The sequence below is a fragment of the Mycteria americana genome, chromosome 23 (genome assembly GCF_035582795.1).
Source record: "Mycteria americana isolate JAX WOST 10 ecotype Jacksonville Zoo and Gardens chromosome 23, USCA_MyAme_1.0, whole genome shotgun sequence".
Lineage (NCBI taxonomy): Eukaryota > Metazoa > Chordata > Aves > Ciconiiformes > Ciconiidae > Mycteria > Mycteria americana.
The window spans coordinates 7673137-7692941 of NC_134387.1; the positions used below are offsets into that span (position 1 = coordinate 7673137).

Genomic DNA, 19805 nt, shown 5'->3' on the forward strand with positions numbered 1-19805 from the left:
TTGCCTGGTCCCCATGCCCCAACAAGTTCCACTTTGTCTAATCATCAGCGGTAGTTCTCCCCTTGGGCTAACTGCCTGTCCTGTGAAGCTGCCCTGTGTGGCTGGGGGTGAGGTGCGTGTACAGGAGTAGAGGAAGTGATTCCTTCCCAGGAATCTGGGTACCTGGCTGGCTCAGTGCTCTCGGATGCCTGTGAAATGAGAGAGGCGATAAGATCTTTGTCATGAGGAAGGGTTTTCTGTCATTCCATTGGCTCCTTTCCTGTACTTGGGACCTGATTGCAGTGTCCTGTGCTCTAGGCGTGGTTCTGGACAAGTCTGCTCAATCTGAGGTGCGAATGGTATGAAAATACAGGACGAGTGGCAGCAGGGGGTGATTCCCAAGTCTGTGACAGTGCCAGGCAGTAACTGGAGTGCCAGTCCGAGTCTGCTGTGTCTCAGGAGCTGCTCTGAGCGATGTGACCTCAGCCCAAGCACTGCCTTCCAGGATTCAGAGCCCACTGTCCCTGGCCTCCTGCCACCCTCTCTGAGTTGACGTCTCACCGAGCTGTGTGACTTGCCTGACTTCGGTTTCTCTTTCCTTCGCTAGTGCTGGTGGCATGTGAGTGCCTCGTCTGCCAAGAAGCCAACTTGCTGTTAGAAGAGCTTTCCAGGGACACGGGCTTCATTCGTGTCTGTAACGACCCTTCAGCATGAGTGGATGCCAGGGGCCTCCGGAATTAAACTTGTTCCAGGCGTCATGCGAGGATCTGCGCTAGTGCCTGTGTCCTCACGGAAAGAACAATAATAGCTCCACATACGGTAGGCTCCTGCAAGTGCCAACTCCCTCGATCTCCTCCAATGCAGTCTCAGGGATGGACTCCACCTTGTCCCTGTGAAGAGACCCTGCATGCTCTCAGCAGCCAGAAGGGGATTCTGCTGCCGGCTTCTTCACAAGCTGCCCCACAGCAGGACTTGCTCAGCGGCGCCTGGGGAGGATATCTGTTCATGCAGTTGTGTCACCGCAGTGCCCACTGCACGCCCATGGAGGAACCTGTGTGCGTGTTCCCTCTTCTTTGAGCTCCTCAGCCCACGCTGTCTGAACTCACCTGGGCTCCTGGCAGGCTGCTTGGTTGTTTTCCCAACTGCTCTCCCTGATCCTGTTGCGTTCCCTCTCTCGCAGAGCCCAAAAAGGATGTGAACTTTGGAATGGGGTCTGTTAGCAGGCTGTGGACTCAGTGCATGTGCGAGACTGTTGCTGAATAACAGGAGGACTGGTTAATCGCTGCGGGCAGCCTTTCTGTCTGGCTGCAGGGCACCAGCCTTGCCTGGGCCCTTCACCATGTTCCTCCTGCTCCCCTTTGACAGCCTGGTTGTTAATCTCTTGGGGATTTCCATAACTGTCCTCTTCACTCTGCTTCTGGTTTTCATCATTGTGCCAGCAATTTTTGGAGTCTCCTTTGGCATCCGCAAGGTTTACATGAAAACATTATTAAAGATTTTTCAGGTAAGTCATGTTTTCAGAATTTTCTCTGTGTTTACAGGGGTCTTGTCAAGCATGGTCATGCTAGGAAGAGAGGCTTTTGGCCCTCAGCAGAGCATTGCAGATGACTGGGGTGGGAGGTTGGTTTGTTGGCGACATGTGCTGGTGCCAGATGACCTCTTTGGGTCATCTCAGCCAAATGCAGTTTACTAGACCTCTGTTCGTGGGCTGTTTTCTCCCTGTAATTAATCCAGTAAGTCTTCAAGTATAGTGTGGCCCATAAGTATGCAGTAGTACGGTAGGATCTGTAGATGTGCTGAGAGAAGCTGTGCGCTTGGATGGGTTAATGTCCCAGGCAAGGCAGAGTGCCGTTGCAGTTCAATGTGGAAGGAAGCCAAAAGGGGTGTAATGGGGAAGGACAAGGCTGCAGTCAGCAGGCTGCTCCTCTCCAGCACGTGTTTGGATGAAGCAAAAGCAGGAGGTAAGGCAGGACTTTCTGTACTGCAAGCCCCGAGTGGTCTGTGGCCACAACCCAGAGCTCTCAAAACCCTTCTGTCCCCGAGTGCCGTCTGCTTATCTGCTGAGCCCAGCGGCCGTGTCTGGACCTGCAACCTCTGAGAAAGACCAGCAGCCCTTGCTGACCCTCTTGGCACAGAGAGGCCAAGTGGAATTTTCCAACTTGGGGTCATGCTGTTCCCTTGCCTGCCGTTGGCAGATGAATTTTATGGGCTGTCTCACAGCCAACACCTCTCCTTGAAGCAAGTCCCTGGTGAGACCAGAATTTTTGCCAAACTCCTAGTAGATAAAGGCTACACCAACCTACCCTGGCAGCCCGAACAAAAGGAAAAGGGATGCCCTGTGCTCGATAGGGAGGTTTTAGGCTCTTAAATGTGGAGTTCAAGCTGCTAAAGGATTTATGGTATAGCAACTGCTGTTTGAACAGGACTGGTCTTCCCCAGGAGTATCTCTGTACTGGCTGGCTTGGGAAGGCAGCCCTGGAGCTTGCAATGTTCAGCTCTTTAAACTCTGAGTCCTCCCAAACCCTGAGGTGTGAATGGGAAGACCCTGGGCTTTGTGGGGTGCTTCGTTGACACAGATGTCTGAAGAGCTGACTTCAGATTTAGTGACTGAACTGGGAGAAAAAATTAACAAGGAGTTTGTTTATCTGAAATGGAACTTTTCACCTTGTTTTCTTTTTTTTCTTTCTTCAATTCAGGAACGTTTAATCTCAACACCTATTTTGGTGTTTAATTTTGAAACTATTTTTCTGAAAAGACTTTGAAGTCTATTTCAGCTTTTATCAAAGAATCTTTGTGGTGAGAGAGAGGAGTGCTCTGGCAGAACTACTCACAGATTTGGTGGAAAATTCACTCACTAGGTTTGGTCATTCAGAATTGTATTTTTGGGGAGCGTTATTCACCCGAAAGGTTTTCCCAGCTCTAAAGGCTGGTGTTGCGAACCTAGCCCAGACGGGCAGCGCTCGAGCCTGGCAACCTGTGGGACACAGCCAGAGCTGCGGGGCCTGGGGTGGCAGCTGCACATCTCTGTCGGTGGTGAGGGAGACCTGCCTGGTGCTTCCCAGGGGGGAGTCTGGGTTTTCTGCTACTGCAGTCAGGATAGAGATGTGCTGGGCTCGTGAGGAATGCCTTCTCCATAGGCTGCCCAGCTCCTGCTGGGTCAGAGCTCCTCTTCTGACTTCTCCTGGGACAGCACTGTCTAGACAATCTTCTGCAATCCTGCAGTTCCTTCTGCTGGCAGAGGAGGCTGCTAGATGAGCCGGACACTCCATACGCAATTAACATTCCCACATCGCTGCCTCCTCATCTGATGCTGGCATGGGCTGAGACCGGGATGCCAGGAGCTCGCAGCAGCTTCCCCTTCTTCACAGATCCCTGGTGGAGCAGGCTGGCTTGGAGCAATAAGTGTGTTGTACACAAGTCCTCCTAACAAGCTTGTTCTCCTAACAAGAGTGTGAGGGTGAGAGGGTTGCCTGGAGGGCAGGCAGGAAGACCGGCCAGAAATCCAGCCTGCAGTTTTTACTGGAGCCCTTGAGAATTAGATGAGAGAGATTTCTGCGGATAACAGGTAGTCTGGGCATGGGATTTGGCAGCCAGCTGCCAGGGAGCTGTCTGAGGGTGCTTGCTGCTGCTGGTTTGGACTGCCTGGTGAGCTGAGAAGCAGCAGCAGCTGTTAGCTGAGTCGGGGAGGGAAGGATCCCATCCTGTCATCAGCCTGATGTTTTTAGCAGCAGCCTGAAAACATAGTCCAAGCTTGGAGCTTGGAAGAAATGAGGGTTGAAAAATAGCACCGGTCCCATGATCGGCTTCCTGCACTGTGATGCGGACCACCCCAGCAGGATGCATGGTCCACCCAGAAGCTGTGGAGTGGCAACCACATGCCAGGTGCAACAGAGCCTACAGGACACGGAGGCTGCAGAAAATCTTGCTGTGCCATCTCGCTACTGAGCACTCTTCTTCCCTCTGGCACTCCCTGCTTCCCGCTGGGGCTCTGCTGTGGAGAATGGCACACAAACGTGTGCACATCATGGCTGTCCTGTGCCTGTGCTAGTCACCTCCCCGTCAGTCGTCTTGTCCCATTGCAGGCAGACCTCTGCTGTAAAATGTTCTCCCAGGCCAGTCTCTGCTTCCACCTTGGTTCAGTTGTGTTCCTCACTCTTCCAGTTCTGTGCAGAAGCCTCCTGCTTTAGCCCCATCTTCTCCCCTTAATCGTGGTCTTCCCTGGAAGTCAACTGTAAAACAAGGGTAGTATGAAGTGGAGCTACGGGCCCTGCGAATCTTGCTTGTCGTGTGTGTCTCTTGCAGTGGGCGACACTGAGAATAGAGCGTGGTGCCAAGGAGAAGAACCATCCATTATACAAGCCCTATGTCAATGGTAAGATCCTGCCCTGCGTGGGTACGTATGAAGTTCAAAATTCTTTATGGGAGATGGGGTAAATGTGATGTCTCTGAGCAGCTGAGGTATGCTGGGAAGCCTTTTCCGTGTAGATGGATTGGAGGGAGATACGGAGAGGTCCATTTCGTGAGGAAGGGGAGGGAAGCACCCAGGGAGTCCTTCATTTCTCGATAGTTGGGAGGACTGGTTTATGCCTGTCTGGACTGGAGAAAGGAAGGGGGCCCTGTGGAGGGCAGGCGAGTAAGGACCCTGGTTCTCAGCTCTCTTTGAGCGGGCAAGTTGCACTTTGCTCAGAGCTGCCTGCTGCATGTTGCAGGTATCATTGCAAAGGATCCGACATCACTGGAAGAGGAGATCAAGGAGATCCGCCGGAGTGGCAGCGGCAAAGCCCTGGACACCCCTGAGTTTGAGCTCTCAGATATCTTCTATTTCTGCCGCAAAGGCATCGAGACCATCATGGACGATGAAGTGACCAAGAGGTTCTCAGCTGAAGAGCTGGAGTCCTGGAACCTGCTCAGCAGGACCAACTACAACTTCCAGTATATCAGCCTGCGCCTCACTGTACTCTGGGGACTGGGTGTGCTCATCCGCTACTGCTTCCTTCTGCCCCTCAGGTGAGTGCTGCTGTGGGAACCTGCCTGCCAAGGGGGTGCTGGTGGCCTGTTCCACTGCAGCAAGGGCAACTGGTCTCCAGGCCCCTCGGACCCTGTTCAACGTGATCAGGAGAGACAGGCTACTTGATGAATAGGGCCTGTGGCCTGGTTTTGCTAGCATCTAGTTCCCTCTTTCTGCAGGGTAGCCCTGGCGTTTACTGGCATCAGCTTGTTGGTGACTGGTACTACAGTGGTGGGATATTTGCCAAATGGAAGGTGAGTTGGTCTTTGAGGGAAGAGGGGATGGGGAGCCCCCAGTGCAGTTTGAGACCTGATAATCCTGAAGCTTTCCTGCAAGCCCTGTCTGTTCTGCCTGCTGCAGACGAGGCAGGTGGTCCTGGCGTCTGTAGCCTCTCAGGAACAGACACCTTCTAATTTTAAACAAAGGGCCTAGATGTAAGCACTAAGCCCGTGGCAGAGCGCTCAACCCTGGGCTCTGAAAGGAGTAAGAACAGAAAAGAGCAAAGGCCAAAGTTTGGTTCTCATGAGTTAAGAATCAGCGGTCATAAGCTGATGGCAAAACCCAGGGCGAGACATGTTTCTGTGGGAGAGATGTGAAGTCTTGGTTGGGTCTCATGGCCTGGGGCAGCTGGGCTGAGTGGCACCGTTACAGGGGAGATTGTAGAACTGGGGGGTGATGGTCTCTGTCCTGGGCTGCAGGTGTAAGGAGTTCCTGAGCAAGCACGTCCACCTGATGTGTTACCGGATCTGTGTGCGTGCCCTCACAGCCATCATCACCTACCATGACCGGTAAGGAGGCACTGTCTGCTGCAGGGTGTCCCTTCCCACTGGCTGCTGCGTGCCGTGCCTCTTGCAGGCCTCACACTTGGTTCCTCTGTCCCCATCTGTACCTTTGTTTTGCATTTAGAGAAAACAGACCCCGAAACGGAGGCATCTGCGTGGCCAATCACACATCTCCCATTGACGTGATCATCCTGGCCAGTGATGGCTACTACGCAATGGTAAGGTCTGCACCCCAGCCGCAGCTCTGCCTGCCAGGGCCTGGCCACGTGTGTGGTGGGAGCAGCCAGTATATTGCGTGGGACAAGGAGCAGGCAGCGAGAGGCTTTTGAGCATGCAGAACTACTTTTCCCTGCATGACATCGCAGGGCACTCTCACACCCTGTGCACAGATACGCTGTTGTGCGTGGCTTTCCAGCAAGCTTGGCCTGGGACTGGGAGCACCAGGGGTCTCTGGGCACTGCTTTGCAAGTAGAGCTCTGGGCTTTGCTATTCATGGCAGAGAAAAGCACTTCCCCAGCTGGATCTCCTGCAACGTGGAAAGCACTTGGGGCTTGCTGTCTGTCCTTCCAGTCAGAGCCTGGGACTTTTCCCCTCAGCCTTTCCAGGGCAGGGGTAGGAGGATGAACCCCAACTTGGCTGTGAAGCTAGGAGCTGCCTTGGCCTTCCACGTGTCCTCAGGTCTTGTAACTTGTGTCTTCTTGCCCTGTTCAGGTGGGTCAGATCCATGGAGGGCTCATGGGTGTGATACAGAGAGCCATGGTGAAAGCTTGCCCCCACGTCTGGTTTGAACGCTCTGAGGTCAAAGATCGTCACCTCGTCGCCAAAAGGTGTGGCAGTTGCTAGGGGGAGGTCTGCAGGGGCAGGTCTGGAGGCTGGAAGAGGAGGGGGGGCTGCCCACTTCCCTTGGGTGAGGACGCTGCCTTGCCTTGTGGGTGCTGGGAGACTGTGCCGCTGTTGCTGGCACCCAGGTAGTCCCCAGCGACTGCAGGATAAAGTCTGTATGCTGTGTGAATTGCTAGTGATAGCTTCTGTGCCCCGTGCTAATTGGTGACACTCTTCTGTTTAGGCTCACGGAGCATGTCCAGGACAAGAGCAAACTGCCTATTCTCATCTTTCCAGAAGGTGAGTTGTGGAGCAAGGCCAGACAAGCACCTGGTGGAGAGGGCACACTGGGACAGCACCGCATCTCTGTTCCTTCCCTTCTTATGCAGCCAAGGGCCTTGACACCCTTCAGTGAGACAAAGGGGACATTGCATCTTTAGAGCTGACTGAACCCAGAATGTGGAAGTCAGATATATGATGTCCCGGTGACACATCCTGTGCACACAGAGAGCAGGGTTTGGAGTGCGTGTTAGGGGGCAGTTGCTGGGTGCCTGTGGCCTAGCTGTTAGGTGTATGGCTTAGGCTTCTGAACTGACTTGCAAAGGGAAGTTGAGAAGGTTGTGCTTCCCTCTCACAGGAACCTGCATCAACAACACGTCTGTGATGATGTTCAAAAAGGGGAGCTTTGAAATTGGAGCCACAGTTTATCCTGTAGCCATCAAGGTATGAGAAGGCAAACATTCTTACAGCACAAGGAGCTCTCAGCGTGAGAGCTCAGTCTTGGCAGCTCAGTCTCGGCACTGCTGGGTCAACAGCTTGGTCTGAGGGCCTGGGGAAGCTGAGGTCACTCCGTGTAGTGCTTTGGGAGGGCTGGCCTATAGCTGGGCTTGGGCTGGGACTTGGAGCCTTGGGGAGGGTGCAACCACTGCCTGACTTTCATGAGCTCTTCTGCCTCTGTAGTACGACCCGCAGTTTGGAGATGCCTTTTGGAACAGCAGCAAGTATGGCATGGTAACCTACCTCCTTAGGATGATGACCAGCTGGGCCATTGTCTGCAGTGTCTGGTACTTGCCCCCAATGACCAGGCAGGTAAGTAAGGTGAACCTGGCCTATCTGATCGGCTACCTGTTTGGCCCTTTGCTCCTGCTGAACAGTGTTATTTTGCCACAGCCCGAAGAGGATGCTGTCCAGTTTGCCAATCGAGTGAAGTCAGCCATTGCCAGGCAGGGGGGCCTTGTGGATCTGCTCTGGTGAGTCCAGGCAGGCTTTTCTCTTCCTGGTGCCAGGGTTCCTTGTTCCTGGGTCCTGGTGTGTGCTCGTGGGCTGTAGAGCTAAGTTTGTGTCTTGCGTTGGGCAGAGTAGGCCTATGGAGAAATGGAGATACATCTTGCCTGTGACCTCCAAAACTGCTCTTCTGTAGCAGGGACCAAAGTCTTTGCTTCTGCTGGGTGTGTTGGGCCCCAGGGCTTCATTCTGTGATTCCAGCTTGCACTGGGATGCCCTAGTTCTGACTTGATGCTGCTCAGCAAAGTGGGTTGGGCTTGGGAACTTCCTCTTTCAGGCACTGAGATCTTCAGAGCCTGGGAGGCAGAGGGACTCTACAGGCAGTCTGCTTGTAGTGGTATCAGAGCAGCTCACACTGCTGTGATGAGCCCAGTGCGGGGCCATGGGTGCAGCTCCTGGCAGAGCAAGCTGTGAAAGTAACTCCCCTTGGGGACAGCTGGTCTGCAGTGGGGGGGACAGCAGTGTGCCCTGGCAACATAAGGAACAAGTGTAGCTGTCTGGCTGTTGCGGGAGCTCTGACCTGCCCTGAGCAGCCCCAGCTGAAGTTTCAGACAGTGCGTGCCTGCAGCTCCTCTGATGATATGACTCTCCCCAGGGATGGAGGACTGAAGAGGGAGAAGGTGAAAGACGCATTCAAGGAGGAGCAACAGAAACTCTACAGCAAAATGATTGTAGGCAACCATGAAGACCGGAGCCGCTCCTGAGCCCTCTGCCTCCAGCACTGTTACTGGGCCTGGCCAGAGCCCTCTGCCTCCAGCACGAGCCAGGGCTTGTCTGAAGCAGCTCCAAATCTTTGGACTTCGGCTACTCCAGAGCTGCTTGGACTTGCTCCTTCATCCTCTGGCTGTTCTTTCCCGGAGGCACTATTACTGCCTAGAGTCTTTAGGCCCTGGGCAGCTCTTGGCAAAGATGCCTTCTTGTTACTGTTACAGTGAAGCCTCTTGCAGGGGCAATATTAAATGAAACACTTATGGTGTCATATGCTTCCATACGGTGTTTACAGGCCCAGGGGGAGGACTGGTATGTTGATGTGTATGTGTATCAGTCACAAGTCTCCCACGGCACAGAAACTGGTGAGCTGCACTGAAATTAACTGCATTGACAACCAAAGGAGCCTTCATGAGCCTGTGCCTCTCCTGTCTGCGGCATAAACCCCTTAGGAGCAGTATGTGGTCTCTCAGGCCATTTCCAGCTTTACTTCCAGAAGGAGAAACCTTTTCCCTTTTGCCACCCTCCTGTCATAGCCTGACCCAGACCATTGCTTCTCCAGCATCTGAGTAACAGCCTCTTTGCTGGGGTTCCTCAAGCGGTAAGGATCAGCCTCCTTGGAAGCCTCCTCTGTCCCCTGGCACTGCAAGTTGCCAGGCAGTTGTCACTGGTGTGGTAGGTGGGGCTCTTGAGGAATCCGTATGTGCGATGGTGGGAGCCCAGGGTGGGTAGGAGAGTCTGAGACACCGTGGCTGGGGCAGGAGATCCCCTTTGAAATGTCTCCTGAGGGGAACGGTGGGATCTGATCTTGTTACTCACCAGCATGCACATATATAATCTCAGCTTGTTGCAAGGAAGCTGAAATCTTGTGCTGGAGGTGGTACACCTTTCCCTGTCAGCTCTGCAAGTGTATTATTCAGTAAAACAACTTGCATTTGAGCATTCATCCCGTGTACTTTCCAATTTTCCTGATGTTCCTACAAACTTTAGCTCTTTCATTGGGTCCTCTGCCTGCTTGTATAAGCAAATGCTGCTTCACTGCTACCTGCAGAAGCCTGCTGCATTTTCTAGAACACTCGAGAAGGCAATACTTAAGTGCCTCCTTTGTACCCAAGCATTGTTTGTTGGGGGAGGGCATCTGCTACCCCCCAGGTCGGGACAGCTATTCTGTGTAAGTGTCCTTAAATTTGACTTTCCCTGCACTAGCTACCAACACCGATTCAAGGTAGTTTACTTCCTGCTTGGTTTTGTTTGGGTAAAACACCCTTACATCAAGAAAGAGAGACAGAAAAGAAAGCGACAGAGAGAAAGAGAGTCCAGAAGCTCCCCTAACCTTTCCCAAGAGACATACATAACGCACATACCCTCACTTCCATTATTCAGTTCTGTGCGGCCTCCCTGCTTCACGTTAGTGGCTTCAAAACCCTTCTTTGGGTCAGTTCGGTCATCTTTACCTGCGCACAGACAACGTGCGAGCAGGCTATGCACAACTCATCCTCAGAGTTGAGGAACCCTGTTTTCCACGGCGTGCCGTTTTCCACCTACCCCAGGACCATCCACTTAGGCACAAACAAACTGTTCCCAGTACGATACCTGAGAGCGGACAGTCTTCCTTACAGTGATGTAAAGCTACACTTAATAGCGTACGCTCTGGTAACGTACAGTTATGGGAAATATTTCTATACTGAACTGATTTACCTTTGCTTCTTGTAGTGCTGAAAATATGATCCTTTGTAAATATATACACACAGACACATTACCTACACAAACATGGCATTCAGTTATCAGTGATCTGTTGCACACGATCACCGTTAACGTCCAGCTTCTCCAAGAGAAACCAGGCTGTTGCTGTGTGGAGACGGCGGCACCCTTATTGGCCCCATGCTTCTCACTGTTACCCCAATTTCTTATTCTTCTCTTCTGCCCAACTTCTGGCAATTGATCTAGGGGGAAAAACAGAAAAAGAAGCAAAGCCTGGTATCTTTTCTTTTCCACCTAAGATAACAAAACAAAAGCAGCTGGAGCCAAGCAGGAGGTAGTTAACAGCTACAGGGTTGAAGTGTATTGCTCAGGCTCCTGGGCTGCCAACAGAAGACAAAACAGCTGCTCGTTACTAAGAGATATGGCAGTCAGCTGGGCTAGGACCCCTCCTTCATTCGGAGTTTGTTAGGGCATTAAGGGTCTATTCACCAGCATTTTGGTTTACTTGTTTCACCCAACTTATTAGGTACAGCACCTAACACCAGTTCACCAAGCCTCCATCCGTGTCTGTTAACTGATGGAGTTGTTGCTTTGCCACATAAAAAAAAAAAAAAAAGAAAAGAAAAGCAAAGCACAACCCTTATCTCCTTGGCAGTTGTTACATTTATGCAGAGTTTTTGACCATCATTTTTTAGTTGTATAAGAAATGCTGGGTATAGCATATGCCTTGTGGGAGCTGTTAACCTGTAGCATGGTGAAGCTTCAGTTACCAAGCAGGCACGTGTAACCCTGTAGTACTTGCCTATACCATTTAATCATAACATTTTACGAGCTGTATTTGCTCCACTTCCTGCTTGAGTCACACGCTTGCCCAAAAAGCTATTGCTGACCTCCATGGCAGCCTCTGGCTGGGGCGATGGCCTGATCCGGCCCCAGTTTTGCCTGACTGAGCTTTGCTGCTCTGGCCCCAAAGCTTTTCCCTTGCTCAGGGGGCCGTTTGGACTAAGCCCCCCGCACCGTGCCGTGGGCTGGCCGGCTCTGGAGGGTGCCCCGGCCCCAGAGAGCTGTGGGGTGCCCAGGCAGTGCTGCACTCGCTGGGTCCGTGGGTGCCCCTTCCCATGTGCTGAGCTGCAGCTGGGGACACGGCACTGGGCTGGGGACGTGGGCATCGCTGCCTGCCTGTCCCCCCAGTCTGGGCAGGGTCTCCAGGCTCTCCTTCGCCTCTCCCCAGCAGCAGCGTGCTCCCGAGCACTCACCCACACCCTTCCCGTCCTCCAGGGCTGTGCACCCAGAGCTCTCATCTCTGCTGGGGGTGCGGGCATTGACGTCGGGCCCCACAAACACCGCTCCACAGCCCCTGCGAGCATGGGCCGGCACTCCCCAGGGGAGGCCTCGCGCACGCACCGTGCCTGCAGCAGCACCCCAGGCGCTCGGACCCGGCTGCAGGTGCCCACAAGTCTGCTGCCCACGGCTTGCTCCCCCCGTCACGGGTGCCGCAGTGATGCGCAGGAACGCGCCCCTGCCTGCCTCCCCAGCTCTGCGGGGCCGCCAACCGCCCCGCCGTGCTCGGGGCCCATCCCCGGCAGCTCCGCTGCTGCCGGGATGCTCCGCAGCCGGTAGGGAGCTGGCTGGACAGGTTAGGAGGCACACATCCATCTCTTCTCGGCTCACCCTCCCCATACCCCCAGTCAATATGTCTCTCTCCGATGGGAAAGTTAATAAATTTAGCTCTAGATTAAAAGTATCGATCATTTCATTTGTAAGCGATAAATAACTGGGGGGAGCGCTGGGCGGCCCGTGGGGTAGGGGCTGCTGGCTCTGGCTGCAGCAGCCATGCAGCCCGCTGGGGCTGGGGGCCCTCATATGCATTCTGCCCAGATGCTGGCATTGATTTGCTATTAGTCTCCCCGCACCACCCAGTAGCACATCATTCCCAGAGCCGCTATTAATGGCCTTTTGATAAATAATCACTTGTAAGTCAATAAATTTTTATTAAACAGTGTGGCGCTTTGATTTATGAAAATCTGACGGGGTTTGTCTGGGAGAAAAGGGATGCAGAATTGAAGCGGAGCTGCTATCCATCTGCCTGCCAGGCCGCCCTGCCTGCGCTCGCACCCACACGCCCCCCCGGAGCGGCCGGCCCCAAGCTCTGCCGCGTGCTTGGCGGAGCCCTGCCCTTATGGCCCAGGGCTGCCCAGCCCCGGGCAGGCCCCGCCGGCTGGCCAGGCTCCGCGCTCCCTGTCGAGACCCCAGCGCTGGCGGGGGGCCGCTCTGCTGCAAGCCACAGCAGCAAGTGGCCGGTGCCGTCTGCGTGGGAAGCGGGACCGCGGGAGCAGCGGTGGCAGAGCAGGCAGGAGAGGAGGAGGGTGGTCCTGGCCACTGCCCCGGGGCCCTGCGCGGAGCAGCACTGCTCGGGGCACCCGTCCAGCTGCGGGGATGCACGGGGCAGCCAGGCTGTGGCTGCAATTTGTCACTCTCCCCGGCTGCAGCAGGCCCTTTGCCACCTGCTTTATTTGTCTCCCGGCCCTGACGTGGCATCAGACAGGTGTTAAACTACTTAATCACTTTAAAATTGTTTTAATTTTCTGTTTTGTATTGATCTCCACAGCACCAATTAATCAGCTCACTGGACCAGGCAGTTAGTACATTAAAAATTGTCAGCCACGCTGGGCAGCTTAGAAAATGTCAAAAAAATATCCCGACAGCAGCCCTGCACTTCTCCCGTCGTGCGGAGCCTGCTCCTGCTGAGCGCTGGCTCTGCCCATGGACGCTGACGTGGCTCTCCCAGCCCTGCCGCGGGGTCGGGGTGTGCGGGGCACGCAGCCTCCGCCCCAGCCCCGCGCACCGCCCTGCCTGTGGGACCTGGCCTCCCACGTCCTTCCGAAGGGTCCATCAGCTCTGCCACCCCCAGCATTTGTCCCATTGAGGCAGCAGAGGGGCTACACGGCCGAGTGGGGAGCGTTACGAGCCCCACACTCACTGTGGAGCTGGACAGGGACATATGGGGGGAGATCAGTCTCCCCTAAGCCCTGGGAAAGTGCTGCCAAGCGATCAGGGCTCCTTGCAAAGTCCCCCCAGCCCAGCACATGGTGGAAAGCGACAGATCAGAGAGGACTTAAAGCCAAATGCAGGCATTGGGGCCCGGGCAGGCAGGTTGTGCAGTGATGGTCTGCAGCCCCACACCACAGCTCCCTGCCACGAGGCTGGTGCTTGGGGCTGCTGCAAAGCCCCAGTGCTTCAGGGGCTTTGGCCATACCCAGGGGTGGACTTGGCCACTGGCCTGTCCTCAGATGCTGCCTGCAGCTGCAGGGCAGGGCAGGTCAGGGCTGCTTGGGTTGCAACCCCCATCACCTCCTCCGTGCCTGTGCCACGCTGCTAATCAGTATACGATGGGTCAGCAGCACCTTATCTCCTATCGATTTCCTCCCAGCACACGGCTGGTCTGTTTGCTCACACCTGGCTGGCACTTAGTTGGCTCTCGGCGGAACAACTGCCGAGCTCGCCGGGCCCCAGCAGTATGCCTGTGCCAGCAGGAGTCCCTTTGGCATCCTGAGCCATGGGGGACAGACGGCCCTATGGCACCCACCATTGGCATGCAAGGGCTGAGCCGTGGGGAGCGGGAGCAGGGGGCATGCAGACCCACACACACACACGTGTGTGTGCACAGAGCCCCTGCTGCACAGGGGTGCAGCACAGTGGGGAGGCCCACCAGCTTGGCAGCAAACACACCAGGGCTATTGACACCACATCAATCCTGCAGCCCCGACAGGTGAATGGGCTCTCACTCACACCGTTAAGATAAATGATATTTATTTGCTGCTAATAGGTTCCAACAAGAGGCTCCAACAAGTGACTTTTGAACCAGCACCTCTTGCTGCTGGTGCACGCCCAAACCGGGGAAAACCCTGGGAAGTGCCCCCAGGGCTGCCCCGCTCCTGTGGGCCCTTCCTGCCCCACACGCAGCACCACAGCCGCGGCCCCTTCCCCTGCCTGGCATGCAGACCCTGCCCCATACGTGCTATCCCAGCCCTTTCTCTGGCCCAGCCTCACAGGGACACCCTGGACCGCACGCCCACGAAGCAAGCGCTGGGACTTGGACCTTTATTTCATCAATGCTGACAGCACGGGCGCGCCTGACGGTGCCGACGCGTGCTGCTCCCAGCCCTGCGAGCCATGGTCCCTGGGCAGGAGCCACAAGGAGGGGGGTGGCAGCCGCCCCATCCCCACAGCCGGGCATCTGCTGGGAGGGTCACCCCCCTGGCAGGAAGCAGGTGGCCGGGCCGGGCGCCCCATGGCGCAGAGGGGCAGGCTGTGCCGGCACTCAGCCGCTGTGCGTGCCCAAGCCCAGCACCGAGAAGGCCGCGCGGTGCTTCCTCAGCAGCAGCCGGATCTTCTCATCATCTGAGTCTGGGTCCAGGGGCTTGTTGTACTCGTCGTCCTCGGTCTCAGAAGCCGCCCGTTCTCCACCAGAGCCCCCTGCCCGCTGTGAGGACGAGGAGGGCTCCAGGGCACTCTTCTTCCTCCATTTGGTCCGTCGGTTCTGGAACCAGACCTGCCGCCCCGCAGGACCGGCTCAGTTAGCAGCCACCACGCCACGCGCCCCGTGCCATGCGGGGACCCACACTCACCTTCACCTGGGACTCAGTCATGCCAAGGGAATAGGCCAGCCGTGCTCTCTCCGGACCCGCCAGGTACTTGGTCTGCTCAAAAGTCTTCTCCAGAGCGAAGATCTGGTGCCCCGTGAAGGTTGGGCGCGTGTGCTTTTTCTTGTGGATGCTGTCAGCCAGGTGAGCAGGGGCTGCGGGAGAGGAGGAGGGAGGTGGGTGAGCACCTGGGCTCTCTGCAGTGCACGGCTCTGGGCAGCTCCCCCCTTCTGAACACAGCACCAGCACACCCACCAGCCCTCAGCACCCACAGATGCCCTCCACACTGCCTCCCCTCCAAATTAAAACCGCATTCTAGCCTCAAGGCTTCAGCCCCATCCCAGGAGGGCTGAGCTGCCCTCTGTGTGGGCCCCACAGAGCCAGAGCCAGGCTGCGCACCTCCGGCTCGGGGACAGCGCTAATTTGTTGTGCTGAGAGGGGAAGGGTTGTTAGCATGACCCCAGAGCCACGCAGCACCGGGAACACCATGCCCCCATGCCCCACACATTGCGGGATGCATGATGGGAAGGCAGGCAGAGCTGGTCGGATCGTAGCTGTGCCGGGAGCAGGTTGCCAGGCTGCCTGACCTGTCTGCTCCAAGACAATCACCTGGAGAGGGGGGGAAGGGGACCGCGGCTGCAGGTGCTGAGCAGCGGCACCCAGCCCCTGGCCCAGAGCCTCACGGGGCTCCCCACGGGACAGTGGGTGCACCCATCCCGCCCACCCTCTGGCACAGCAGCCACATGCTCTGCAATCCCCCTGCCAGCTCTCCACCAGGCAGGCAGTGCTGCCAGCCCAGGGCCAGCCATCCTGCCTGTCTCTGCCCCGAGCTGGGCCGGGCACTGGCCGGAGGGATGGGGGATCTCCAGGGCGGCGGGCTCTGCCTGTCCTTGCCAGCTGTGGCTTGCCAGGGGGCTAAACAAAGAGTTAAGCTCTGCCATTGGAGCTGCCCCTGCTCTTGAGCCGAAACCTCTGCGGCAGGTTGAGGTCCGGCAGCTCTGGTGCCGGGGCCATTCCCACCGTCCTGGGGCAGCAGGCAGGGTGATCGGCCGGGCCTCGTGCAGGGCCACGGAGAAGACGCGGCCTGGGCAGCTGCCCCGGTGCCAAGGGCTGGCGGCTCTGCGGGGCACCCGCTGCCTGTGGCGCCCACCCACCGCCCACCCGCCCCAGCCCCGCTGTACTTACGGCCGCCGCACTGCCGGCCGCCCCGCCAGTCCGGGGCCGCCTCTGCCCAGCAGCTCCGGCCCCGCGGCAGGTACTCGCCGCCGGCCTTGGGGAGGGCCCCCACCTGCGGCCCGTAATAGACGCCCGGGGAGCTCAGTCCGTTAAATCCGCCCGCGTGGGGGTAGCCGGGGAGGAGGCTGCTGCTGGGCGTCGCTGCCGGCCGGCTGAGGATGTCGGAGATGCCGTGGGGGGTGCCAGCGGCCAGCTGGGCGCCGAGCCCGGGAGGGCCCAGCTTGTAGAAGGAGCTCTGCACCGAGTACTGGCAGACGGGTGCCTTGGCCTCGGGGAAGGGGCCCAGCGAGGGGCCATTGAGCAGGAAGGTGCCCGGCAGGTTGGTGTCCATGGCTCCGGCGCCCAGGCGGCCCTCAGAGCCCGGCTCCCCGGGGGTGCGACAGCCGGCCCATCCCCACCAGCCCGGGGGCTACCGGGCCCCGGCGTCCGCCCTGGCCGGCGGGCGGGCGGCGGGCACCCGCCTGGCCCCGGGACCCCCGCGGGCCGGCCGGGGGGGAGAGGGGCGGCCGCGTCCTGGGCGGGCAGGCGGCCACGGGCAGGGCCAGGGCGAGCGGCCCCGGCTGACCCCGCCGCGGTGGCACCGGCACCGGCCGCCCGGCTCGGGCTCGGGGCGCGCCAACATTTCTCTGATAAAGCTGAGGGCTATTAGAATACGGGGCCCCCATTGGCCGGGCGGCCGCAGGTGGCGCTCCCATTGGCCGGGCCTCCGCGGCCGCGGCCGCCATTGGCTGCGCCGCAGGGCCAGCCCGGGATTGGCCCGGCCCAGACAAATCGCGCTTTGAAAGCCGGCGGCGGGGGGACGCAGCGGGTGCGGGCTGAGGCGCGGCGCTGGACAGCGTGGAGCAGACCGGACCGGACCGGACTGGAGCGGAGCAGCACAGCGCGTCGCTGGACAGCGCGGCGCGGCGCTGGACAGTGCGCAGGGACAGGACGGACTGGGCGGGGGCGCCGCGGGCGCTGGAAGGCGCCGGCCGGGGCCCTCGGCGCGGCCCCGCGGGCGGCACGGCACAGCGCACGGCACACGGCGCGGCACAGCACGGCACAACAGCGCCGCTGCCCCCGGTGCGGCTGCGAGACCCCCCGCTGATGCCCCCCGCAGCAGCACGGGCCGCCGGTGGCACCGGGGAACGGCTGCTGCCGGATCGGCCCCGAGACCTGCCCGGCGGTGCGCGCGTTTCTGCACCCTTCGGCCTCCCTCCACGAACGGCAGAGCGCGAACGGCTGCCAGCCCCCAGGACGGCCCCCTGCCCTCCCGGCAACGGGGTACAGGCAGAGGGGAACCCCACCCGGCCACGCACCCCGGAGCCTCAGTCCCCCCTGCACCCTTGCAAAAGCAGAGATGAGACACGGTCCGTGTTGGTTTCTTTATTAATTCATAGTCTGATAGCTGGTGTACAGGGAAATGATCTATACATCAGGGGCTAAGACAGGGAGATCCAAAAGGCTTGTTTCCATAACAATTAAAAAAAGGAAATAAAAGTAATTTTTAAAACTTCTAAAAAGCTTCTAGTGTGCAGACTGCAGCATTCTCTAGGCTCAATGTCAGGTGCAGCCTCCCCTATCAGCCCTACGAGCAATCTGAGCGCAAAGCAATGTCACTGCAGGTGCCTGGCACGGTTGCGGCACAGCACATTCCCTAAGGCGTATACGAGGCCAAAGCACAGGACCCACACACAACTCTACAGTGATGCTACGGAGTCAGCTGTTGCCGTGGGTCTAGGGAGGTTATTGTACACAGCAAGGGTGATGGATGGAGAGTCTGTGCCTATATGGCTCAACGGTGGGGTGGGGTGGGGTGGGGAAGGGGTTGCTTTGCTCTCCAAGGCTAAGCTGGGTCATTTGCTTCGCTGCAGCTAGGCTCCTTCCCGACTGCAGGGGAGCCAGGGGCTTTCCCGGCAGATGCGCACCCACTGTGAGACAGGGCAGCCCTGCCAGGGCCACCAGCCTGAAGCCGGAGGTGGGCTTGTTCTGCACGTGGCCACAGAGAGCAAACTCTGGCCCTGTGAAACAGGTCCATGGCCACCTCCAGGGGAAAGAGCAGGGGGTCCCCACACCACTGTGCTACAAAGACCAGGGCCCCACATTGGTTAGATAAAGGACAGAGTCAGGGACATGGGACCTACTGCCACTACCTGCATCTGGCCCTCCTGGGGTCAAGTATCGTAGCAGATTCAACCTACTGCACACCTTGGAGCTGCCTGGGCAGCTCTGCCCATCACTGCTCTCCTGCTAGAGCAGCTGGCCCCAGAGCTCCCAGGGTGGCTGCTTGGTCCAGGCTGCTGCAGCAGGGCGTTTCACCTGGCCAAAGTGCAGCCACCGGGGGAGCAGCCCCCCATGTCGCTGGGGTTGGTCCTGGGAAGGTCGGCATCCACAGGGTCCACGGGCTATGCTCATTTGTGCCCTTGCAGGGAGGCCAGGGGACCCTGCAAAGCCCTTGCGTGGGGTGTGTAGTGCAGGGCTGCTGGCTCCTGCCAGCTCCTGGCTCATCTCCTGAGCAGATATTGTGCTGAGTAGAGCTAGGCACAACCCCACATGTGGCACGAGCATCCCCCGATCTGTCTCACTACCCATCGTCCCTGGCCCCAAGCACCTCAGTGCAGGCCTACAGCTTCACCCCAGCTGGAGCCAACACAAGCTGGGGCTTGCACCATGGATAGGCCCATGGGACTGCACCTGTGGACTCCTCTCTTCAGGCCAGGAAGGGACCGGGCTCAGCCGGAGGGGCACAGGGCAGGGGCAGTCTGCTGCCCTTTTACGCCTATAGCCTCCCAGCTCCAGTCACCAGAGCTGCTCACGTACTCCAAAGGTTTTGCCCGTCCTGCAGCCTGAAGAGGTATTTGGGAGCGGAGCTGTTAGTGCTTTGTACATACTGCTAAGAGTGTCCCTAGGGGTTTGCATAGTATTTATTGGTTCGTATACACAAGGCTGATTGCTGTACAGTTTACACTTTCAACACAAGCAACGAGCTCAGTGGTCAGCCCAGAGCCCTGCCCTGGCGGGAGACGTTGCACGTGCTGGGGAGAGGAAGGGCAGCCCTGCACCAACCCCTCTGCCCAGGGCAGTTGTGCTCCCTGCAGCCCTCATCTCGCCCACCCCCTGGCAACTGCTGCCCTCCCCGTAACCCAACACTCACTGAGAGGGATGAGAAGGAAGTCCAGCAGAGGCAGCATGGGCGATGGGGGGTCGAGCCCCTCTCCTTCCATGGTGAGCAGCGCCGTGCTGCCCCAGCTTCCCTCTTGCAGCTGGAGCACGGGCACGGGGATGCATTTACACACGCGAACGCGCGAGGGTGGAGTCTCCTTCCCTCTCGTTCTCTGCCAGTCCAGCTCTTGCCTCCCAGAGGAGCTGAGAGGATGCCCCTGGTGCGTGCTGCTGTCTCTGGGCTCCTGGCAGCAGCGGGGCAGGGACGGAGGCCCCTCCGTCAGTTTTAAGTACTGTAGCTCATGCGTCTTGCAGTCAGTCAGTCATGCGGATAGGACGATAAGTATGTCTCATACAGAAATCATGCCATTAGCCTATAGAAACATGTACAGCCAGCCCTGCTCCCCTCCACTCTCTGCTTTCCTCTCCTCTCTTCTCAGGTATGTGTCAGAACGTGTGTGGAGTTCAGTGGTTTGGTGTTGAGGTGAGATCCTGGAGAGA

General features: G+C 57.7%; 3 protein-coding genes across 8 annotated transcripts in view; 1 reads left to right on the forward strand and 2 right to left on the reverse strand.

Moving 5' to 3' along the window:
* The first annotated feature begins 1318 nt into the window (after nt 1-1318).
* GPAT4 (glycerol-3-phosphate acyltransferase 4) lies at nt 1319-8854 on the forward strand. The gene is made up of 12 exons (XM_075523721.1): nt 1319-1483; nt 4282-4351; nt 4689-4986; nt 5167-5241; nt 5686-5775; nt 5894-5987; nt 6481-6596; nt 6836-6891; nt 7229-7314; nt 7552-7680; nt 7762-7841; nt 8471-8854. Exons 1-12 carry the CDS (start codon nt 1319-1321, stop codon nt 8577-8579), a joined length of 1368 nt encoding a protein of 455 aa, XP_075379836.1. The 3' UTR covers nt 8580-8854.
* Nucleotides 8855-14435: 5581 nt separating this feature from the next.
* On the reverse strand, nt 14436-16785 carry NKX6-3 (NK6 homeobox 3). The gene is made up of 3 exons (XM_075523636.1): nt 16113-16785; nt 14913-15082; nt 14436-14836 (listed from the first exon to the last, which is right to left on the reverse strand). Exons 1-3 carry the CDS (start codon nt 16492-16494, stop codon nt 14606-14608), a joined length of 783 nt encoding a protein of 260 aa, XP_075379751.1. The 5' UTR covers nt 16495-16785; the 3' UTR covers nt 14436-14605.
* A 728-nt stretch (nt 16786-17513) lies between these two features.
* The window catches only part of ANK1 (ankyrin 1), a 41020-nt gene continuing 38728 nt past the window's right edge, over nt 17514-19805 (reverse strand). For all 6 annotated transcript variants that reach the window (XM_075523390.1, XM_075523386.1, XM_075523389.1 and 3 more), the window contains one exon: nt 17514-19796. In XM_075523390.1, the coding sequence (XP_075379505.1) occupies nt 19770-19796 (27 nt within the window). In that variant the 3' untranslated portion in view covers nt 17514-19769. The remainder of the gene's footprint in view (nt 19797-19805) is intronic.